The 21,977-nt window shown below is 46.1% G+C and overlaps 1 protein-coding gene across 2 annotated transcripts in view; it reads right to left on the reverse strand.

Moving 5' to 3' along the window:
• LOC102561740 (neuronal acetylcholine receptor subunit alpha-7) overlaps positions 1 to 21,977 on the reverse strand; it is a 167,998-nt gene that overhangs the window by 53,501 nt on the left and 92,520 nt on the right. For both annotated transcript variants that reach the window (XM_006276962.3, XM_019490637.1), the window contains 4 exons: positions 19,595 to 19,674; positions 9,689 to 9,856; positions 6,239 to 6,433; positions 5,091 to 5,177 (listed from right to left, as the gene is read on the reverse strand). In XM_006276962.3, the coding sequence (XP_006277024.1) occupies positions 5,091 to 5,177; positions 6,239 to 6,433; positions 9,689 to 9,856; positions 19,595 to 19,674 (530 nt within the window). The remainder of the gene's footprint in view (positions 1 to 5,090; positions 5,178 to 6,238; positions 6,434 to 9,688; positions 9,857 to 19,594; positions 19,675 to 21,977) is intronic.

A 21,977-nucleotide genomic window follows, 5' to 3' on the forward strand; every position in this document is an offset into this window, starting at 1 on the left:
AGTTGGGACAAATAAAGTAAATTGTTTCAGGATGGCGCTCCAAAGTTTATAAAAAGGAATAGTCAGAGAGGACAGAGATGCTCATGAATCAATAACTGGAATATGTAATATTTGGGTGCAGGGTGAAAAGCAATTCTCTCTCTATGCAGGAGGTATCTGGTAACTCCATGTCTCAGGGCTTTTGCTGGATGCCTGTAGCAGCCAGGAAGGACTCCTGCCAACACATCTGTGAATGCTTTATTAGGTTCTGGAGTCTTTAGGGTTTTCTTTATCAGCGGGCTTCTTAACCTCCCTATTAGGCATTGGACAATGGCCACAGCTAGATGTGGGAGTTTTGACTGGGGTGTGCTGGGGCTCCTTTTGGCACTAGTAAACATTTCTGCTACCTAGCTGTGGATGGTCTTGCTGTTTCACTCATCATCAAACCTATCACCAAATTGGGGGTTAGGAAGGAATTTCCCCCAGGTTGGATTAGCAAGGATTGTGAGGATTATTTTTGTCTTTCTCTTTAATTTGAGGCATGACCCTCTTTCTAGGATCCTCTGAGTATATACTGACATAACAACTCTGCCATTGCTATGGCAGGACACTGTTGACACCTTTGTCACCCCTGCTTTGTACCTATGACATGCTGTAGGCTGTTTCTAATGTATGGTTGCAAGGTGCTTTGTGGCCATAGTGTGTGACAGTCTGAGGTTGATTAGTTTTAGGACTCTTTGGATAAAAGGTTGTCTATGAACACAGAGGAGGCTGGGTTGTCCTACCCCCTGCATGTCATATAAACTCCTTTTTCTCATAGGTCTCCCAAATGCAACTGTGGAGCACTGTACAAAAGAGACCACATGGAGCATAGCCTCAACCTCACCAATACATGAAAGGAGTTTACAGGGGTGCATGACTTGAGCTGCAGCACCAAGGACCTACTAATCACACTGGGCGTGTCTACACAAGACACTTAATGCCCATTGGACTAATTCTACTGCACATTAGCACAGCTGTCAAAAACCATGCTAATGTACTAATGTGCAGTGGATTTAGTCCAATGCACATTAAGCATCACACAAAAAGTATTCCTCTGTGCTAATGCACAGTAGCATTGATTATGGCACATCAAGTTAGTTGCAGTTATTACAGGTTCTAAACTTAATGTGCTTAATAACAGCATATTCATGAATGTGTAGATGTGCCCACTGAAGCACTTGGCACTGGACCTGCCACCAGTTAAATGCGCAAAGGAAAAATACAACCAGCCGAGTAATCACAGCAAAAGTATTAGAAATGGTCCCGTGTTGTGCCTCTGACACAAGAAATTCAGGGGGGTGATTCCAGGACAGGTCTCCTTGTGTTATACCATCTTCACTTTTGAGTTAACACTCATGATCAGCAGAGGGACAGCAGGATATAGTTGCTTGAATGATGCATAAAACTGCCACAGGGATACCTTCCCCAGTGAAGTCCTCTGAGAGTTTTCCGAGGAGCTGTCCAGCAACTTCAGTGGGGACAACCCTGCAGCTGGGTGTATACTCTGGGGCCTCTACTCAGTTAGTACTACTTGCCTTTTTTATTTCTGTCTGATGGCAGGAGGGTAGCTGGCAAGGCAGGGTCATTTGTTTGCTTCTTTAGGGGCCCAGTTGGCTTCAGTTTAGCAACAATCTAGTGACCATGGTGAACTGAGATTTTCATTTGGTGAATTTTCACAGGAACAGCAAAAGATACATTCATGACACTTTGCCACATTTCAAATTCTTATTCCACAGAACAAAGTGCTAAAGCTTCTCAACAAAACAGTTTTTAAGTTTTTTTTTTCTTTTTTAAGTATTGCCATGTATTTTTCACTAATCCTGTTCTTGAAAACATCTGCGTCGTCTTTGCTGAAGTTAAAAAAAATCAGAGAGGCAAACATTTGTTTACAGAGACCTTAAGTCTAAATGGTTACAGTTTGCCAAAGCTATACACAACTGAAAACAGGGTCTTCTAATGAAAATGTTCAGGCAACCTTAGTTCTCCACATAAGTTTTATTTATCCTCTTGAAGGAAATAATCCAGAACCTGATTTGATTCCAGTGCAGCCAATTAAGGATTTTTCTATTGACTTCTGTGACTTTGAATCCAGGCCCCAGCTTCACATTTTCACATCTCTGAATCTTCATTTGGTAGGAGCTCTTCAATATGTTTCTTTGTTTGTCTCCCCTATTATCTCTCCCAGGCATATCAATGCCCCAATGTTTTCCCCTCCCTTCCTAGCCTGTTTTCATAACCAGGTCCTCTGGCAAAGGCACATATTATAGAGCCTTCTAAATCTTTCCATCCAGTTCTTTTTCTCATTCAAGCCTAGGAAAACCTCACTTAATTCATAGCTGCAGTTCAAAAAATGCTTGTGTTGTTACTTTCTGTAGGTTGGATTTACATAACATGAGAGACCTGAACTCGTTTTTCTTCTGATACCCTTTTGTGTATGCACATAGGATTCTGTATGTTGCAGATCTAGTACATATTGGAGAACATTTTAAATGCCTCAGAAACATGGAGGACTGTCCTGTGAAACAAAGTCTTTGGACCATCCTAGTGCAGGGAACATGTTGCACAATCCCCAATAGTCATAATGGCACAAGTGTTCATTCTGCATACAGCCACCTGGACTGAGCATTCAGACATTCTCCTTACATTGGTAGTGGTGTACTACAATGCCCTGGCAAGGCCATAGTAGTTCACTTGCATGAGATATGGAGCAGTTTCTAACATATTTGTGGCTTACCTTAGGACTTTGGTAGGCTACCTACCACCTTACCCTGGGAAGGACATGGAAGTCATCAAATGCTTGGGGCTGCAAACTTAATCTGAGCCTACAGGCAGTATTATAATACTACTGTTAAATAATTCATAATTCACAGTGGCACATTTCCCTTTCTAGAGCCTACTTTGCATCTGACCTCTAAAAACAACTTGTAATCAAGTTTTTTCATTTTCCCTGTGCCTTAATGATGTTCAAGAAATTCTAGCAGCTTCCTTGCATGTAGTTTTATTGGTATTACTACCCACATGTCCCACAAAATACAATCAATCTTAACTGACAACCCATTTATCTAGTAAAATATGGATGAATCCCTCCTTTTCTTGAGTCCCTGGAAAAAAATATATTAGAGGGCAAAGTGGTTAAAGTAAATCAGCTTTCCAATGTGACCCAGAGAAAACCCTTTCACCTAGACTATGTCTCTCTTGTCTATTTAGTTTATAGGTTCTTTGGAAAAAGGACTCTAGCATTTGCCATGTTGACATTCAGTTCCCAGCACTGGGCCTTCTGATACTACCAGAATAGTAATGCTTTATTTTAGCCATAACAGGATCTTTTTGCATTTCCATGGCTACCTCATTGGTCGTAATGAAAAGATTCTCTAGGAGATAGTTTGCTTCTCATGTCTTTTGAAACATCTGGTAGCGGCCATTGGTAGAAACAGTGGACTGGACTAGATTGACTATGATTTTGATTTTGTATGGAAACTCATATGTTCACTGATTTTATGCTAGTCCTAGTTGTGTCTTCATTTTCCAAGGCCATTCAGGTTACTGCACCCATAGTAACATGTTTCTCTGAAAGAGCAACTCATGCATGCAACCCAGGTATTTGTGTGTTTACATTAGTCATATGCAATTGTGTGAACAAAACTTTAAAAATTACGTCTTCCATTTTCATTTTGCCTGTTATACCAAGTTGAAATAGCGGTGAAAACAGTGAATGACCGTTGGCTCCCATTTATAAAATGAACGTCTCATAATCTTTTATTCCTTATATGAGTTTCCCTGCATTCATGTTATAATTTACCTTGACCTCTGTTTTGGAAGCACAGGTCCTGCCATCTTTCAATAGCATACCTTGTGTTGGATATGGAAACGCTGTTTCAGAATTGACATATGACCCAAAGCACAAACATGATTCCAAAACTTCACTAAAACTGTAAGTCCATATGCTTCTAAAAAAAACAATTTCAAGAACGAACGCGGGTTGCACATTATACAACAAATAAGCAGTGGGATTTAAAAATTGCCATGTGATCACAAAAGTAATTAAAAAATGTTATTGGACATAATAGCCCATTCTGCTCTTCTGCATGCTGCTTGTTCACTGCCCACTGAAAATGGATGGAAAGGCTGCTATTGAACACAATGGATGTTGGCCCAAACCCTGTGGAGTTGCAGTAGATGTGGACAAGGGGCTATCTGGACCATTGTCTCTTTGTGTGTTTGAAATGCAACAGGATTTGGACAGTGTTTGTTTTAGCTAGACTTGGTGTCTTTGGGAAAGAACAGAGGAATAGCAGATAACTTGGCTAGTGAGGGGAAAGAAGGACAGCTCATGAAGTAGGAGAGGGCACTGTAGCTTGGATCTGGCACTGGATGGGATTTGCAAAAGTACTCAGTGTCATCCTGACTCTGCTGCCAGTGAAGTCCAAGAGAATTTTACCACTGGGGTCAATGGGAGTAGAGTAAGGCCAACTCTATACTGTGTAAGATCTTGGGAATGGTGAGGCTGAGCCTGCACTATCCACCCGAGTCCAGTGAAGCTCTCTAGAGCCAGAAGTTGACCTGGGAGGCTGCTCTGGACTCACCCCCAGTGCCCAGTCTTGAGCCCTCTGTCTTCACTGAGAATGTGTCCAGAGCAGCCCCATGGATGCAATTCTGACTGTGGATCAAGTCAGCAGATCTGGGTGGATGGAGACTGCCCAGTCCATGAGGCTTGACACTAATTGGGCATCAGCAAATCCTCTGAGTGCTTTTGAAAAGTACCACCTTATATAATGGGTCCCTTTTACTTTACTTAGTCAACCTTCATAAATGGAGCATTAACCCATGGCTCAGCTGCCAGCTTAGTATTTCTAGTGCCTTTTTGCCACCTCTATACAAATCTCTCTAGATGAATCAAGCTTGCCACACGTGTCCTGCTCATAGGGCACAAAAGAAGTGACTTGCCCCTCACAATATGTGAAATAAAATCTCTTATGACAACAGGGAACAGCTCCAAAGTGGGTTATGAACAAAGCTGCTTAGGAAGCCAGATCACCCCTATGTACCCAGCATATAGACAGCAAACATACCTATTAGAGGAACGGAGTCAGAAGTAGCAGGCATGATCTCAGCCACGAGCAGCATGAACACCGTCAGCGACAGCAGGACTGTGATACCTGCAAGGGAATTAGCAGGGAGGGAAAAGATAAGGAGTAGGATTGTGGCCCTCCTGCTTATGCCTTCACTATATAAAACTCTGCCCCACTTGTTAACTTAGCAAACTTGTGGTTTACTGTCAGCTTCAGTCAAAGAAATATCTTTAATCCAAGTGCTACAGGACAGGAGGAGCCTCCTCAAACTTACCTGCATCTCAGGATAGTCCTGACCTCCTGGGTGATGTAGTCAATAGGGCTATGTGAAGCTTCGGTCCTTGATTCAATTCAGTGGAGATTCGGCCTGATTCGGTGGCTGAATCTCTGAATCCAAATCAAATCAGAGGACCCTTGAATCTCTCTGAATCGAATCGGAACCCTCCGAATCGATGCAGAAAGATTCGGAGACGCAGACATAAAAACAGCTTTAAATGTTTTTTCTACATACCTCTAGGTGGCAGGCGGCATGTGAATGCTGTGATGCTGGCGCACACAGAGCATCCCACAGAGGCATGGGGGGGCTCCCCAGCACGCTTGGCAGCAGACCCGGAAATGGGCCAGAAGCACTTCCAGTCCACTTCTGGGTTTGCCAGAGAGTGTGCTGGGTGACCACCCAGCACCCCCCCAGCTCAGTGACCTGTGCCTCCCAGGTCTAGGGGGGGCACCTGGGGTATAGAAGGCGGGGGGGCACCAAATTGAATCCAAATTGAATAGGGCCCGCTTTGCACATCCCTGGTAGTCAAGTCACATTACTCCCCCCGCCTGTTTCCCCATTTATGAAATGGGGTTAATGAAACTGATCTCTCTGTAAAGCACTTTGACATGCACTAATTATAAGTGCTGTGTAAGAACTCAGCATTGCTATCTGCACCAGTCAAAAATGGCTCAATTTACACAATGCAAAAGCCAAGTACTCTGGTCTGAATGCTGACTTGTTCTAGAAAGCTTTTTTACTCCCACTTCTACAACCTCTAGTTAGTTCCCTGGGGGAAATCTCTCCTAGCCAGTTCCAAGGCAGGCTAAGTTATTTATTTGTCATTTCCTGTGAACTCTGTAGTAAGCATGCTAAATTCCTTGGTTCTTACCTAAAGAAATCTTCTCCCCTGAGTCAGCTGGCAAGAGGAAAACAAGCAGTGCCAGGCCCGAGATGAGGACACAGGGAATGAGTAGGTTCAAGCCATAGTAGAGGGTGCGCCGTCGCATCGTCACAGTGTAAGTCACATCTGGGTATGGCTCTTTGCAGCACTCATAGTACAACACGTTCCTCTTCCCTGGCACACCTGCACAGAGGGAAACCAGTGAGGTGGGAAGAGGGGCTGCGTTCCCGGCTTTGGGTTTATAACATGAATTACACCACACCTGCTGGTCTCAACTGTAATCAAGGACCTATTGTGCTGGACACTACATGCAGATAGGGAGAGACAGTCCCTGCCCCAAAGATCTTGTAGCTTGGAGGCTGAGATGGGGAGAGAGAGGAGAATTGCCCAAGGACACTCAAAAGATCAGTGGCATAGTCAGAAATAGAACCCAGGTCTCCTGCCATCTAGTCTAGTGGCAAATCTATACATCCATGGCCTGCAGAGTAGCCAGAGGAGCTAGCTTAGTGGTCTAGGCACCTAGAGACCTTCCTATTGTATGTTCAAATCCTGTGAAACCTCATTTCACTGTAGTTCCTATTGCTTGCACTGGGGATTGTTTTCAATGAACGCTGAACACTTTGGTAAATATGGCCCAAAATGTGCATGGAAGTGCCACACAGTGGGTGCAGCTACATGTGCTCCTACAGCACTGTTGTTACTGCGCAGTCATTTAGTACTTCCTTTCGGGCGTACTAAATGGCGGCGCAGTAACAGCCTGTACTGTGCTGTGCCATTTTTAGCCGCTACGTCATCATAGCAACACACTATACCGAGGGAGCGTGTTGCTATGGAGACGTAGCTGCAGCATCACAGTTTGTGCCCACTGATGCTACGTCACCATAGCATGTTGCTACAGCAATGTAGCGTCACATGTAGACATGTCCAGTGACTTGTAGTGGAGAGCTGAAAGTGCTGAGGGAATTATGTGAAAAAATTGACTACGATGATCAGGTCAAGGAGGGATTACAGGAATCTTTACAGAGGGTGGTGGCCCACAGTTATACAGAGCTATTTCTCATGTATTTTATCTTTAGCATATTTATTCTGTAATAAGGAGCAACCACATGACCAGCTCTCTCAAACAGCTGTCCCAGGTAAGCCACATGCATGGTAGGGAAGCAAGTTTGCAGATTGAGATTGCATAGGGGAGTGGACACGGACTTCTCTCAGAATGGTAGGCAGTTGCTCCTTGCTTTCTGAGGAGTAATGTTCCCTGGAACGGAGGGACCTACACCAGGGAAAGAATGTGCATCATGTGTCCACTCCACTCTTATTACAGACTAAAGTTAAACTATTCCATAGCAATCATATTATGTCTCTGCACCCAGAAAAGTCCAAGTCATTAGACAACACACACAAGGAAACCAGCTAATGTAAAGTACAGCAATGCAGGTTTAAGTTAACCCAGGCAAGGACATCGCCTCTCCCCCCGCCATGGCTATGTCTTCAGCAACTGCAAGATGGGAACGGAAGATTCCTTCCATCTTTTTGTGGATTTCTCTTCTTGCCAAGCCAGACAGTGAAATCTAACCTTGCAATATTTTGTTGTTACCATTTGGATAAACCAGGAGCAGTCCTGAGCACCCAAAATGGCTTCCCAAAGAATGGCTACAGGTCAGTAAGACACATCTAATCAATGTCCTCTTGAGCCAGGGGAATAGAGCCAGGGTTGCTAGCTGTGTCACATGCTATAGGCTGAGCCTCTGATTTTCCAGCTGTTGAACTGTGAGCATAGCACATGCTGTCATTTCTTATCTTTAGCGATTCCTTTTTTCTTTCCCTTTCCCTCCACTTTGTGTGCATTGGCCTTGTTTTGTCAGAAGAACAAACCACACTGCATTATAACAAGCCTGAGAGGTGCCAAATATCTCTCAGCAATTTTCAAAAATGGGTGCCAAAAGCTGCAGTGGTCAGCCTGAGGTTAGGATGTGAGAAGATGTATTGGTCCTCCATGGCTGTCTGTCAGTCTATCTTGGTCCTATTTGTAGTAGATGTCTTGGGGCCTGATCCTGCTTCTAGCAGGGACAGTCGCAGCACAGAAGTTATCAAAGGAGGAAGAGCCTCTGCATCCTTTAGGGCATTTCTCCCAGAAGCACATTAGGGCATGGCAGCATTAGGTCAGCTGCTGATCTAATCCTATTTTTGCATTGGCTGTGGTTTGAGTGTTTTGATAGATGGCACAATCCCATCTATGCTTCATGGGACAAATGCAGGGAACCTAGGGACCAAATGTGTTTGGCACATGCATTTGCTGAAGGTAGGATTTCAAGCTAGAAATAACCAAATGGGGCAGACTGTAAAGAAGCATTTGAAAAATAGCAGCTCTGACCTTTGTGACCTTAGATTGCTTTTCCCTTACATTAGACTCCTTTAACTTCCCTGAACATAGGATCCTGATGGTCCCCTCTAAGATGCCCCATCTCAAGACACTGCATTGCAGCCACCAACCTCTAGCCATTGCAAGGGCTACCTGTAATTTGGCTCAGATGGCAGCACACTCTTAAAGTCAAGAGTGCTACATTGGGTTCATGTGTATTATATACAGATAAGATTTCTACAGATAGCTTGTTAAAATGGCAGCTAGAAGCTGCTGTTCAGTATCTCAGGACTGACTTCTCTAGAGGCTGAATTTGACATCTTTTAATAGGTCCAGAGCTCCTACCAGTCAATTTTTTACTGCAGTTATGAACTTGATGACACTGGTTTTAGACTTCTTGAAGTCTCTTGACTTCAGCAGTTTTGCACCCATTCAAGTGAGATCAGAATCAAGCCCAAAGAGGCCAAGTTCAGGAAATGGACCTGAACATTAAAAGTCAGGATGGTACTTTTGAGACTAACTGGTTCAGAGTCATGAGCTTTCATAAGCAACAGATTACTTCATCAGATGCTATGACTTGAGCAGTAGTAGGAATTGCTGAAATACGCTGAACAGAAGGAGCATGCAACTGTTGACTTGATTGAATAGATGTTTGCAGTCCTACGTTTTTTTCATGCAAGAGTTCCTTCCAAATTTGACTAACCCTGGGTTTTCTACTCCCGTGGCCTTTTTAATGAAATGGGTTACACAAATGTACTATGTTGTTTGCTGTATCTGCAAAAGACACACTGGTCCAAATTCAGTTGAAACTGTGCAAAACTACTGACGTCAGAAGAATTGCATGGATTATCGATTGTGACAGTGTTATAGCCACAGGATTCTATTTGTTTAATGTCCTTAGCTTTGCTGAACAGTGGTGACTGAATGTGAAACACTGTCTGGAATCTAATTTTGAGATTTCTGCTGCTTTTCAAGTAGTATTTCAAATGTCCAGATAAGATTATTAATTCTATTTCTGTTTGTTTATTTTCACTGTAAAAGTTTAGATTCTTGTCCATCTTTTTAGTAAGCTAACTTACCTACTAAATCCCATTCTCCATTCGATATGTAGTTGGAAACATCCGCTTCAAGCATCTGCAGATCGAGCAACCAACCACTGTGGGTCCATGAACCAAATTTCAAATCACATTTTTGTACATCAAAGGGGAACCAGCGGACGTCAATGTAACACGTGCTCTTCAAAATGCCTACAGATAAAAAATAAATCAGTGAATCAGATGTGTCACTTCTGAGACGCAAGTAAGAATGGGAATGATCTTCTGAGATCCTCTGGAAATCTTAGTATTCTGAATACAACCAGATGAAGTTCGCAGCTAAGTTAGATGAACAATGGTTTCCTGGACATGCTGCTTCACCAAGGGGTACTGCAATTTCTGGAGCCAAATTATTTTCATAGTCCTTGACACACGATTTTTGTTTAAGAAAAAACAAACCGTGAAAGGATCATCTTATTTCCTTGTGCAAATGTGTGTGCTGTGCATTGGTCTCGAAGGATTTGGGTCTACTTATACTACTGATGGCCCATGATACATTAACACACATACAAATCCCTGATGTTTGTCCCCTGTTTTTCTTGCCATCCTTATTCTCCTTGGAGCTGTCCCTCAAGTCAAGCATCTGCCTGAGCCTAGTGGGTTATGCCAGTTTCTGTAGCCAATGGCACACAAGGGAATGATGTGGCTAGCATTATGTCTGGTCACTTCTGACTCTCAAGTGAACAGCAGTCTGCTGGTTAGGGTGCTGTGCTATATCCGGTTACAGGTGGGTCTGTGATTTTAGCCTGAATCTGCAGTGAGGCTCACCCTCATGCTTCTGTGCCCACTGTTATCCCTCAACTCTGCCACCACATCCCCCAGTGTCACATGTCACCCTCACTGACATTTCTCAGCTCTCACTCAGTCAGATCTGCTCTTATCTCAGTGAAACTTTTATCAGTTTGGACTGTGTTAAAATGGAATGTGCTCATCTAGGAGTTGGCCCTATATCCTGATTTCTCAGAGCAAGTAGCTTTATCAAGAGTGAATCCCCCAAGATGCTGCTAAGTGGGCCTTCACCACCATGCCAATCTGGAATCAAAAGAATTGCCACTTAACTCAAAAGTCATATATACCCTGCTCTGAGGTGAACTGAACTACTTACTATTAGCTCTCTGAAGTGAAATTCATCTTCCCCCTAGCCAAGGGAAAAGCAGTGGTGTTTAGTGACTAAGGGAGTTATCCTGCCTATCTAGAAACCTTGGCTCTATTCCCTGCTTTGTATAGCCTTGAACAAGTCACTTATGATGGCATTCTTTTCTTATCTGGATCCCTAGACAATCAGTCGTTATTGTCTAAGTCCCAAAAAAGCCATGTATGCACAGCTTGGCATTTGTATTCTGCATGTGTAACCCTACACACCTGGGGAGCTACGTAGATGCCCAGACTAGTAATGTGTTCTGAAGACAGTGTGAGTCACCTACTTCCATCTTTTCCCCCACCTAGCTGGGTGGCTAGGCACTCACCCAGGAAGCTGGATGGCCTGCTCCTGCCTCATGCTGAAGAGTTTGAAACAGGGTCTCTGACTTCCCAGCACTCTACCCAACACACTGCAGGTCACCCTGCACATCTCCCTCCTTCCCTCTCCCTCTAATCCTTCTTTCCCTACATGACCCCTGCCTGCCCCATGTGATCCCCCCCGTCCCATGCTGCTGCAGCCTACACTGCCCATCAGACAGTGCAGTTTGGTACGTATAGAGACAGAAGTCACTATTAGCCAAATAATAATTAGTTTCAATGCCTTTGTCCTAGTTCCTGTTGCGCAAGTCAGAGCCCCTCAGGGCTGTTGTAGGTGAAGATAGCTTTTTCCCTTCAGCCCATCCTCAGTATTGGTGGACAGAAAATCATAAGCCCCTGGGACCTTCATCTCTTCCCCCTGAGCACCACCAGACGTACTCCCCTTGCCTCTTTGGGCTGATTAGGATCCACAGAACAGCAGGGCCATAGGGCAAATTTGGTATCTGCCTGAGGATGAATGTGGCAGAGTATAGAAGCTTGTGGGAACCATGAGAGAATGCCTTTTCAAAGCCATTTCTGAAAGAGCCAAACCTTGGGGTCTGCTCAGCTTTTGACATCTCTGAAGCCAGCTAATAGCCCAGTGTTGCCTTTGAATAAGACACTATTTCCCTAAATCTCACTACAGAATGTCATTATTTCTTATTCACTGATATGTCTTCATACTTGGTTTGTTTTCTCCAGACCTGTCTGGTCTGATATAAATGTTCATGTGGCATTTTAAATGGTGTAGGAGATTATTATTTACTAGCCAATTGCCTGTCAAGAATGGCAGGGGAGCAGAGGCCCATGTCCAGCCCCCGGTCCTGCCCCCCTGCCACTTCGGGTCTGGCCCTGCTCCCCTGTCCCTTCGGGTCCAGGCCTGTTCCCCCCCCTCGCCTGCCACTTCTGTTCTGGGCCCATTCCCCGCTCCCCCCGCTTTGGGTCCGGCACCACATCCCTGCCCCTGCGCTCCAGGTCCATCTGGCCCACATCCACCTGCCTCCTTTCCCCACTCCCCTCCTTCCCTCCCTCCCAGCTGTTGGCAGGGCCCAGCGGCAGCGGTGGTGGGGCACTCTCACCATGCCCCCACCTCCCACTCCCGCCCCCCTCTCTCTCCTCCTTCCTGCCGGCTTTTCTTGGGGCCTGGCAGCTCCATGTCCCCCCACATCCATCCCCACCCCTACTTCTTGTCCAGTCAGGGGAGGGGGGAATTGGCCCGCTCCCCTCCTCCCCCTGCTCCATCACCGCTGCCTGCTGGCCTGCACCCCACCACCTCCCCCCCGATTCCATCCCCTGTGTCCCTGCCATCATGGCAGCACTATGCCACACCCTCTCCTGTCCGAATGCTCTTGGAGCACTCTGATTGATTGTTTCAGTCAGCCAATCAGAGTACAAATAAAGCATTACGGACAGACAGACAGACAGACAAAGGCTTTTATAATGTTAGAATAATTGTGTATTGTTTTTCTTTGTACACTTTGTAATTCTTCAACTGAGAGGAAAATACAGGAATATGGCAGAGACCTCCAAATGCTTTCCCTGTGCTTGGCAGGAAATCTGGGCATCTCAGAGGTTGGAAGAATTCATTATTCCTCATAAGCAGTAGGGCCTAGTGGCTAGGGCACCAGCCTGGGACTCCAATGACCTGGGATCAAATTCTGACCTGCTTTATGACCTTGAATAAGTCATTTCCCCTTTCTGTGCCTCAGTTCCCCCCATCCCTCTATTATCTGCATTGTCAATTTACAAAGTAAGCTCCTTGGGGCAGGGACTGTCTATTATCATGTGTCTGCCTTACAGCAGAGGGCCTTGCTCTAGCCCACAGCCCCCAGATATCATTATGTTATTATAATAACAAGAGGGCAATTCCCTGTTGTAAGAAACAGTAACTGGATTACTCTCATCTGCATCTTTGTGACCGTCTAGTCCTGTCCTGTTGGGTTGCCTTTGCCCTGACACCCCGTTGAGTTATCACCCCTTCCTTTTCTTCCATCTTGATGAGGATCCCACTGTCACAGACCATTACTCTCTTTTAAGTGTCAAGTGCTGCTTCATAAAAAAGTGTTGTGCTTTAGGCATGCAAATAATTCTGGGGTGTCTGTCCCTTGAAGGTGACAGAGAGGAATGAAATGGCATCAACAACTGGTAAGGAATCTGTCTGGTGAACTCTGCAGAGGGACTGCAGTCCTTAGGCTGCTTTAGAGGCCTTGGAAGGGCTGTCACAGCTCTGCAGGCTGTACAAGGCAAGTGCCTCCTCCCCCTGCCCTGGAGGTGGGCAGACTGGCTAGCCAAGCTGTGTATTTGGGCTTCAGTCAGCCATGATGAGTCCTGACACCCATTCCTAGCAACGTGATCTTTCTACTGTTTGGGGTTTACATACCCTGAGTGCAGGTAAACACATTCAGAGTGGGGGAATGCATGTACAACTCCATTGCTGTTCCTTCAGTCTGCTCAAACCAGGTCCTACATTAGCTCCTGGCCTTCCCCTCAGCAGATCTCACAGAACTTGTTTTTCACCCAAACACAAAATAGTGCCATAAATCAATCAGTTTGGGATGCTGTGATTTCCTCTTTCAAGCACTTTTATGCCACCTCTTACTGTAGTATTTAAGCACTGCTTGGACATACGTATTTCTCCCCACAATATCAACGTGAATTAGGGGAGGTGCTTTTATCCGAGCTGAGTGACTTGTCGAAGATCATACACACACAGCTTGTGGCAAAGCAAGGACTCGGTCTCTCAAATCCTATGCTTGGGCCCTAACACCTGGGTCGTGCCACATCCTGCTGCCATGTTCCTACTGTTTCTAACCACTTTGTCATGAACCTACTCCAAAAGTGGGAATATTTTGGGGTGTTTGTGGAATGCCATGTAGATGGTTTCCTGAATTAGGTTTACTGGTGTAGTGTGTGGTTTCCAGACAGGTCCCTGCACCCCCCTTTTGGATTGGCTCACACACTGCTGGAACCTCTGGGAACTTTAAAGTCCCCAAAGCAGGGAAGAATCCCCCCTTCCCCTTCATGCTCAGAGGCACGTCCCCTTGCTCCCTCCCCAACCTGTTGCTATGCTTTGCCTGCTGCCCCAGGCTGGGGAGGCTTCAAAGCCATTCCTGCCCACTTCACCAGGGCTGCAAAGGGATGGGCGCATCTAGGAACAGTGACAGAAGCAGCGGCAATGAGCAGGGGGTTCCCCCTTCCCATGTCTGCTCCCCGGGAGACTGGGCAGGCTGAGGGAATCCAACCTCACTCACCTTTGCTGCTACTGCTGTTGCTGTCCCAGCTGAGTCCAGCCCCCCACATAGCCTATCTGGAGTGGGCAGGAGGGGCTTTGAAGCTTCCCCAGCCTGGAGCAGAAGGGAAGGCAGTAGCAGCAGGTGGGGCAGGGAAGGGCAGGGGAAGGGATGTGCATCTGAACATGAAGGGGAAGGAAGGGATTTTTACCTGTTTGGGGGACTTTAAAAAAAGTCCCCACAGGCTTCAGCAGTGCCATCTGCCCACACCAGTGTGGGGGAGGGAGCAGCATTGGTGGCTATTTCCACAACCCCTCTTTGCTAAATCCTGGATTGGCTCCTGATGCCCTCTATAGACCTTCCCACTTTTCTTCTCCCCTCCTTTATAGCAGGAGCTGCTTACTCCCCTCTTTCTCCCTCCCCCCTCCCCTACAGCAGGTGCTGTTTCCTGGAGATAAGCTCTCTTCCTGACTCCTCCCCTCCCCTCTTCTGACATTAGAAACTACCTCCTTCTTCCCACTCTGGCCCTGTCCCTCTCTCCTACCACAAGGTAGCAGTGGTCTGCAGTGAAGCCAGGTTGCAAACACCCACCCCACCATTTTAAAAGGTTGAGCACCACTGGTCTAGGGCTGCCAGCTTTAAAGTGGCCATGGGCAATGTGCTCCAAGGGCCACGCTGGTGGGAACCATATACAATGGGGGCAGCACTAGCAGAGGCATAGCCCCCCCCCCCCCCCCAAGGGTGAATGACCCACATGCACGCATGCAGGTAGGTGCTCCCAGCTGCTGCTGCTGCACTGTGCACACCTATGTGCAGGTGCTGCTCTGCACGGTGTGACACCTCACCTCACATTAAGCTCTCTATGGGCTCCCTGTGGTGCTGTGTTGCATGGGTACTCCAGGCTGCTGGCTCCCCCCACTCCCCCTCAAAAGGTGCATGCAGCAGAAGCTAGGGGAGGAAGGAGGTGACCCCTGATCCCCCAGCTGCTACTGCACCCAGAATGATAGGATTAGCAATGGCCAAGTGGGAGCCTGGGAGCCATATGTTAACCCCTCATGGGCTGCATGTGGCCTGCAGGCCACCAGTTGGGCAGCCCTGGTTTAAGTCAATAAACATTGCTGTTTTTATGATTTGTTTCTGTAATAAAACTTTTCATTATGTATTATACCTTACTTATTGCCTGTGGTAAATGTGATTTCAGAGCATTTGACAAGACAGGTTGATCAGTCCTACAGAAGCAAGAGCCAAACACACACTGGACAAAAGATGTTATTCTTTAAGTTGGCAAAATCTCCTCTACTTAAGCTGGAGAGGCCTGGGTGAGACAGATTGATCTGAGGTATCCAGCACAAGGAGTTCACCTTTTGGCTTGTCAGCAGCAGACTGTGGAGAGAGCTTTGGGGCTGAAGGTCAACCTTGAACGTGTGAGTTCACCCTACTTGTGCCAGACACCTCCACCCTCCCTTGCTGCTCCAAGTCCTAACTCCTGCCCATAAACAGCCTCACTCTTTTCATTGTCATCCCATGTTCCTAGTAAGTGTGGAAAGTTCATAGGGCCCCTCTGCTCTGTTATAACATCCCCTCAAGACATGTACTGGTCCTTGCAGTTCAGAATACTTCTTTTCAGATCAGCCATTAGTGTGACCCAGGACCTAAATTCCCTATTGTGGTTAACAGCTCTGTGAGCCTCCATTTGGAGGTGTGGGCCTTAAAAGAGCCTCATTCACATTAAATGGCAAATATCTGATTTCTGAACATTTTAGATCTAGAAAATAGAGACACGTGGTTCCTGTCTCCATCTGTTGTAGTGTTTCCAAGGATGTTGTGACATACTTCTGTGTGCATATGGCCTTGCCACTGAATGACCAGCATCCCTCCTGCTCTTCTGCTTGCCAGTCAACCTATCTCTGGCTGCCATGCCCACATTTGGTCTGGTCCTACTCCAGCACCTCTTGAATCCTATTCCCCAAAATGTGTCTTATTTCAAGCCTTCCCTCTTCTCCTACGGTATCTATCAGAGCTTATTTCTATAGGAAGCAGCAGTAGTGGTACAACCTGTGGTTTGAGTCAAATGAAATTAAACTTTCATGAAGGTTTGAGAGTACTGTGTCTTACGTTTTAGAGTGATTTACTGTATCCTGCTTAATTTAGTCCCTCATGCCAGCTTCTGGTCTGATTAAATATGCTGCTTACAAGTATTTGCCTTCTAAAGTAGATTTGATTTAGGTTTTTGCCAGAATTTGAGTGCTCAATAAAAGTAAGGGTTTAACCGGGATTTTATACAGTAGACATGCTAAAACCATGTCATCACCACCAGCTCCTGTTCCTTCTCTACAGAACTCTTAGTTAAGAATAAATTGTTAGAATGAAATGTTAGGGACTGAATCTCTTCATTAAGCCGATTTATTGGTAAAAGAGACCTGAAGGATGTCAGATCTGCCTAGTATGAATAGCTCCTCTATCATCCATACCTGAGGACCCCAAAGGGAGTGAAAGGGTTCTTCAAGCAATTCTAATAAATCTTGGCCTGAGCAAGCATTATTGTCTGGCACACTTTAAATTAGCTACAAGGTTGCTCTAAATTATGGTAAGGACCGAGGTAAACATTAAGCCACCAAATAGGTCCTTTATGGCTCCTGTGGAAACAAGTACCTCCAGTACTTAGAGAAAATCAGGCTATGATTTAGGAGAAACTTAATAGCAAGGGATTTTTGAGAGAGAGCTTATTTTTTGCTAAACCACTTGGAGCATACTGCATTTTTTCTCACATTAGAGTCTTTCAGCTTCCACAATCCACCTTTGTTTGAGGGATAGCAGACACAGCTTGATGATTTTAGTCAGAATATCCAACTTCAGGGCAGCAGAAAGCTCTCCTCGGCTATCCATGGTTAATTTTTCAACATCACGCCTGCCTTACACAGATGACCCCTGTGGAGGCGATAGTGCCCTCTGACATTGCCCTGGAGTGATGTGGTTAGAAGTTTTTGCTCTCAGGAAAAAATACTATTCTGATGCACATCGTTTGGTTGTAGGACCAATGAGTTGTGCCTCTCAAGGCATGTCTACAATGCACAGCCAATGCTTTCAAAGAGAGACAGCCCAACTACCTACCTCCACTTGCACTCACCAGGCTCAGAGATATGACTGTGAAGCCTCTCTGGCCAGATCTAGACATGCAGCGCTACCTCTTTGCAGCGCCACAAACCACATGCGTTACATGTTAAACCGTGCACCCTGCTGCTAATTTGCAGCACTGGGGCAAAATTTGCTACCAGGATTTCCCAGTAGCAAAAGAAATTCCCTGCAAAAAAAACTGCACAAAGCACACCAAAGTGTCGGGAGAAATGCAGAGACTCATGTGCTGCAGAGCCCCTACACTGAGGCACCCTGTGCCCCAGCCAGCCACTCTCCAGCTGGCTGGGGCACAAGTGTGCCTTGAGACAGGAGACCAGGCAGCCCTGGCCTGGCTGCTCCCTTGTCTCTGCATGCCTCAGTGCAGGAGCTCCAAGACAGGGGAGCCTGAGCGCCTGCTTCCCTGTCTCAAGGCATGCTTTGCCCCAGCCAGGGAGCTCCCTGCCACTTAGTCCTGCACTGAGACACCGTGTGTCCCAGCCAGCCCCAGCCCCCACCGCCCCTGCAGCACGTAGAGCAGAGGGACGTGTCCCGCTGCAAACTGCAGCAGCAGGGTGTGCACTGCAGCACAAAGTAGCAACACAAATTTGTGCTGCTGCAAATGCATGCCCAAGCTCATGTGGATGTGGCCTCTGGCAGCGTTCAGAGTAGCTGTTCTCAAGCTCTTTGGAGACAGGCATTTTAAGAGCAGCAAAAGTGAAAGACCTATGGAGTAGCTTTACTGCCACATTTCTATGCTTTGAGCGTGTGAGCAGGAGCAAATGGGTGGAATACACATGGTAACATCCCTTCCCTCAAATGTCTGAGAGTACTGTACTTCGCATGATTATAGTTGAATATATATTTCCAAGACATTCTGGTATTTGTTAAATTATGGACCACTTTAATAGTTAGTGAAAATTTTTCTAAATATGCTCATAGAATAATTAATTCAAGATAGATCACAGACATCGAATGTTATTCTACCAGTTTGAACTCTGATGTTAGTTACAGTGGGCATGTCTACACATTCATTAATGCGCAGTAGTTACTGTGCATTTAATTTAGTACTTGCTTAATGAGGTACTAACTAAATGCACAGTAACTAGAGTTACTGCACAGCAGCACCAGCACGCAGGTTTTTAGTGATGCTAACTATGCAGTGGCCTAATACTACTGCGCAGTAGCATATTAGCACGGTTTTTGCCTGGCATGCTACCGCACAATGTTTTTAGGCTACTGCGCATTAAACGTCTCGTGTAGACGCACCAAGTAAGGGCTACTATGGACCCATCTTAGCTCTTATTAATTATGCTATATTATACTATACATGTCAGTGCTTGGTTTTTGTTGGGGTTTAATTGTTTTTTGGATTTTTTGGATTTTTTTTGTCTTCCTCAGAAGCATTGGGTTTTGGGTGCAGCCCAGGCTGGGGATTTTGACTGGCAGGGTGCCAGTGCTCCTGCTGGAACTAAAACTTGGAGATTCCTAGCTAAAAGGATTTGTCCCTCTACTCAGGGTCAGACTTGTGACCACTTTTGGAGTCAGGGAGAAATTTTAACCTATGGTCAGATTCATAGGCACTGTGGGGGGTTTGGGTTCTGCCTTCCTTGGTAGCAGGGGGTGTAACCCTCTTCCTTGGATCTCTTGAGTGTATTTGAAACAATATTGTATTGGCCACTGTTGTCCTCCTGCTTTGCCTGCAGCAGGTTAGGGCGCTATGCTTTGTGGTTGTGTGGCAGTGTTGCCTTTATAGTTTTAGTAATAGGTTAGATAAAGATCTGCTTGTGCTAGTCTTGATGGGGATAATCCTGCCTTGAGCAGGGGTTGGACTAGATAACCCTTCCACCCTTACTTTTCTATGATTCTGTGATTTGGGAGATGATTTTTTTTTTTTAGAAAATATTATTTTTTAGGAAGTCTGTCCCATAATCGTAATCTGTACCTGCTTCTAAAACAATCGAATCAGTTCTTTTAGGAGAATTCTGTGACAGTAAGTTTATTGTAGTTATGAAAGCATGATTTAAACCAACAAACAAAATCTGTCTCCTACCTGGAGGAATGTACTGACAAGAGCCAGAGTAATTCACCAACACGTTTGTATGAAATGTTGCATCAAATCTTTCATCCGCACTAAAGCATAACATAAAAAGAAAGAGACAACAGGTATTTGAATTCAAAATACAGAGAACAACCAAGTAAATAATTGTGAACTCCTGAGTGAAGGATGGCTGGGGCTGGGTATATTAGGGATAGATAGACAAGTCCTTGCAAAATGTTGTTAGACTACAGGCTGGCAACCTTTCTCAGGCCATGGTGGTTTCCACAGCATGTCAGCTGTAAGGGGCTTTCTCTGCATATTCTCCAGAGCCATCAAGCCGGGAGCTGCACCCGTGCCACCACTGCTTCCCCAAGCCTCCACTCCTGGCTGCACTGCAAGTGCAGCCTCCAACTGGTGGGGAGCTATGCTGGTGCTGGGCAGCTGGGAGCTGCTTCCATTCTGTTCTTATTTCTCCCTGACCCTGTTCCCCTGCAGTCCAGCCCCAGCGCAGCTCCACTCTGGCTGGAAGCTGCACTTGCAGCATAGCTTGGGTAGGGAGAGTGAGGTGAAGAGAGGACACAGCTTCCAGCTGCCCAGCTTAAGTGCTGCTCCCCTCCAGCTGGAAGCTGCACCCATATCCCAGCCCCAGAAGGGGGTGGGGAGCAGAGATAAGTGGCAGTGGCATGGATGGGCACAACTATTAGCTCCCTGGCCCCAGTGCAGCTCCTTGATGTTCAGACCCAGCATAGTCACAGGCAGAGGCAAAGCTCTGTGGCTCTGGGGGCTGGATCTGGCCCATGGACCATCTTTTGCTGACACCTGCCTTAGACTAAATGTGTACCTTGTTTCCAAACTAAACCTGAATCTTTCTTTAGTGTCTGGACCAGATAGGTTAAGGATTCAGGCCCCAGTTCTTCTGGCTGACCTCTCTGAGCACTAGACGGAGATGTTCAGAGGAGGTGCGCTCCTGTTTTGGGTAAGTAACAGAGAGGGCCAGACTTTTAAAAGATCCTGGCACACTTGATGCCAAGACAGCAGCCAGTGTGGGCTGCTGAGTGCTTTGGGAGACCTGGTCTCAGTTGCATGGATTGAATGCTTTGTAATCTCTGGCCCCATGATGCCTCATTCCTATTAGAAGGTACTAGGCTTGGCATGGTATTTGCTGGGCACTGAAGCTCCTCTTTAATGACAAGAGGGTGTTGTGGGCCAGAGTGATATTGCAAGATAGGGAAGGGAGCCTTCTGCAGCACAAGGGATATGGTGGGGCCTTGAGGGAAAAACACAGCAGTCTGTAGTGGCTGGTTTTCAGGAAGTTATTGGGACTCTCTCCATTGACTTTAGCTTTGGCTCACTCCTACTTTCAGTCTTTTAGAAATATATAACCCTGACATTTTTCAAAGCTGACTCCATCTGATTTGCCACCTGACTGTACCAGAACTACATATTTCACCAGAAAAAAATATGAAAGCAGAGAAGTCAGTAAAACAAAGAGCATTATGGGTGGAACATACAATGGGGCTGCACATTGGCATAGAAAAGTGTAACTTATTCAGGAAGGACAGATAGGGTGAAAAATGGGAAAGGGTCACAGTGTATGTCAGAAATGTAAGCACTTGTTCGGAAGTGCTGGAAGGTATTAGGGACAAGTTTGTGAAATGTCTCTGGATGAAGATAAAAATGTGGAAAATCAAGATCATGCCATGAGAAGCATCTACTCTTGCTCACCCATAGAAGACAGAGCAGAGTGACACCTTTGCGGATGACACAAAGCTATGGGGAGAAGTGGACACGCCAGAGGGCAGGGAACAGCTGCAAGCAGACCTGGAAAGGTTGGACAAGTGGGCAGAAAACAACAGGATGCAGTTCAACAAGGAGAAATGCAAAGTGCTGCACCTAGGGAGGAAAAATGTCCGGCACACCTACAGCCTAGGGAATGACCTGCTGGGTGGCACAGAAGCGGAAAGGGATCTTGGAATCCTAGTGGACTCCAAGATGAACATGAGTCGGCAGTGTGACGAAGCCATCAGAAAAGTCAATGGCACTTTATCGTGCATCAGCAGATGCATGATGAATAGATCCAAAGAGGTGATACTTCCCCTCTATCGGGCGCTGGTCAGACCGCAGTTGGAGTACTGTGTGAAATTCTGGGTGCCGCATTTCAAGAGGGATGCGGATAACCTGGAGAGGGTCCAGAGGAGGGCCACTTGTATGGTTAAGGGCCTGCAGACCAAGCCCTACGAGGAGAGACTAGAGAAACTGGACCTTTTCAGCCTCCGCAAGAGAAGGTTGAGAGGCGACCTTGTGGCTGCCTATAAGTTCATCACGGGGGCACAGAAGGAAATTGGTGAGGATTTATTCACCAAGGCGCCCCCGGGGGTTACAAGAAACAATGGCC

Source organism: Alligator mississippiensis, chromosome 3 (assembly GCF_030867095.1).
Source record: "Alligator mississippiensis isolate rAllMis1 chromosome 3, rAllMis1, whole genome shotgun sequence".
In the NCBI taxonomy this organism is placed as follows: Eukaryota; Metazoa; Chordata; order Crocodylia; family Alligatoridae; genus Alligator; species Alligator mississippiensis.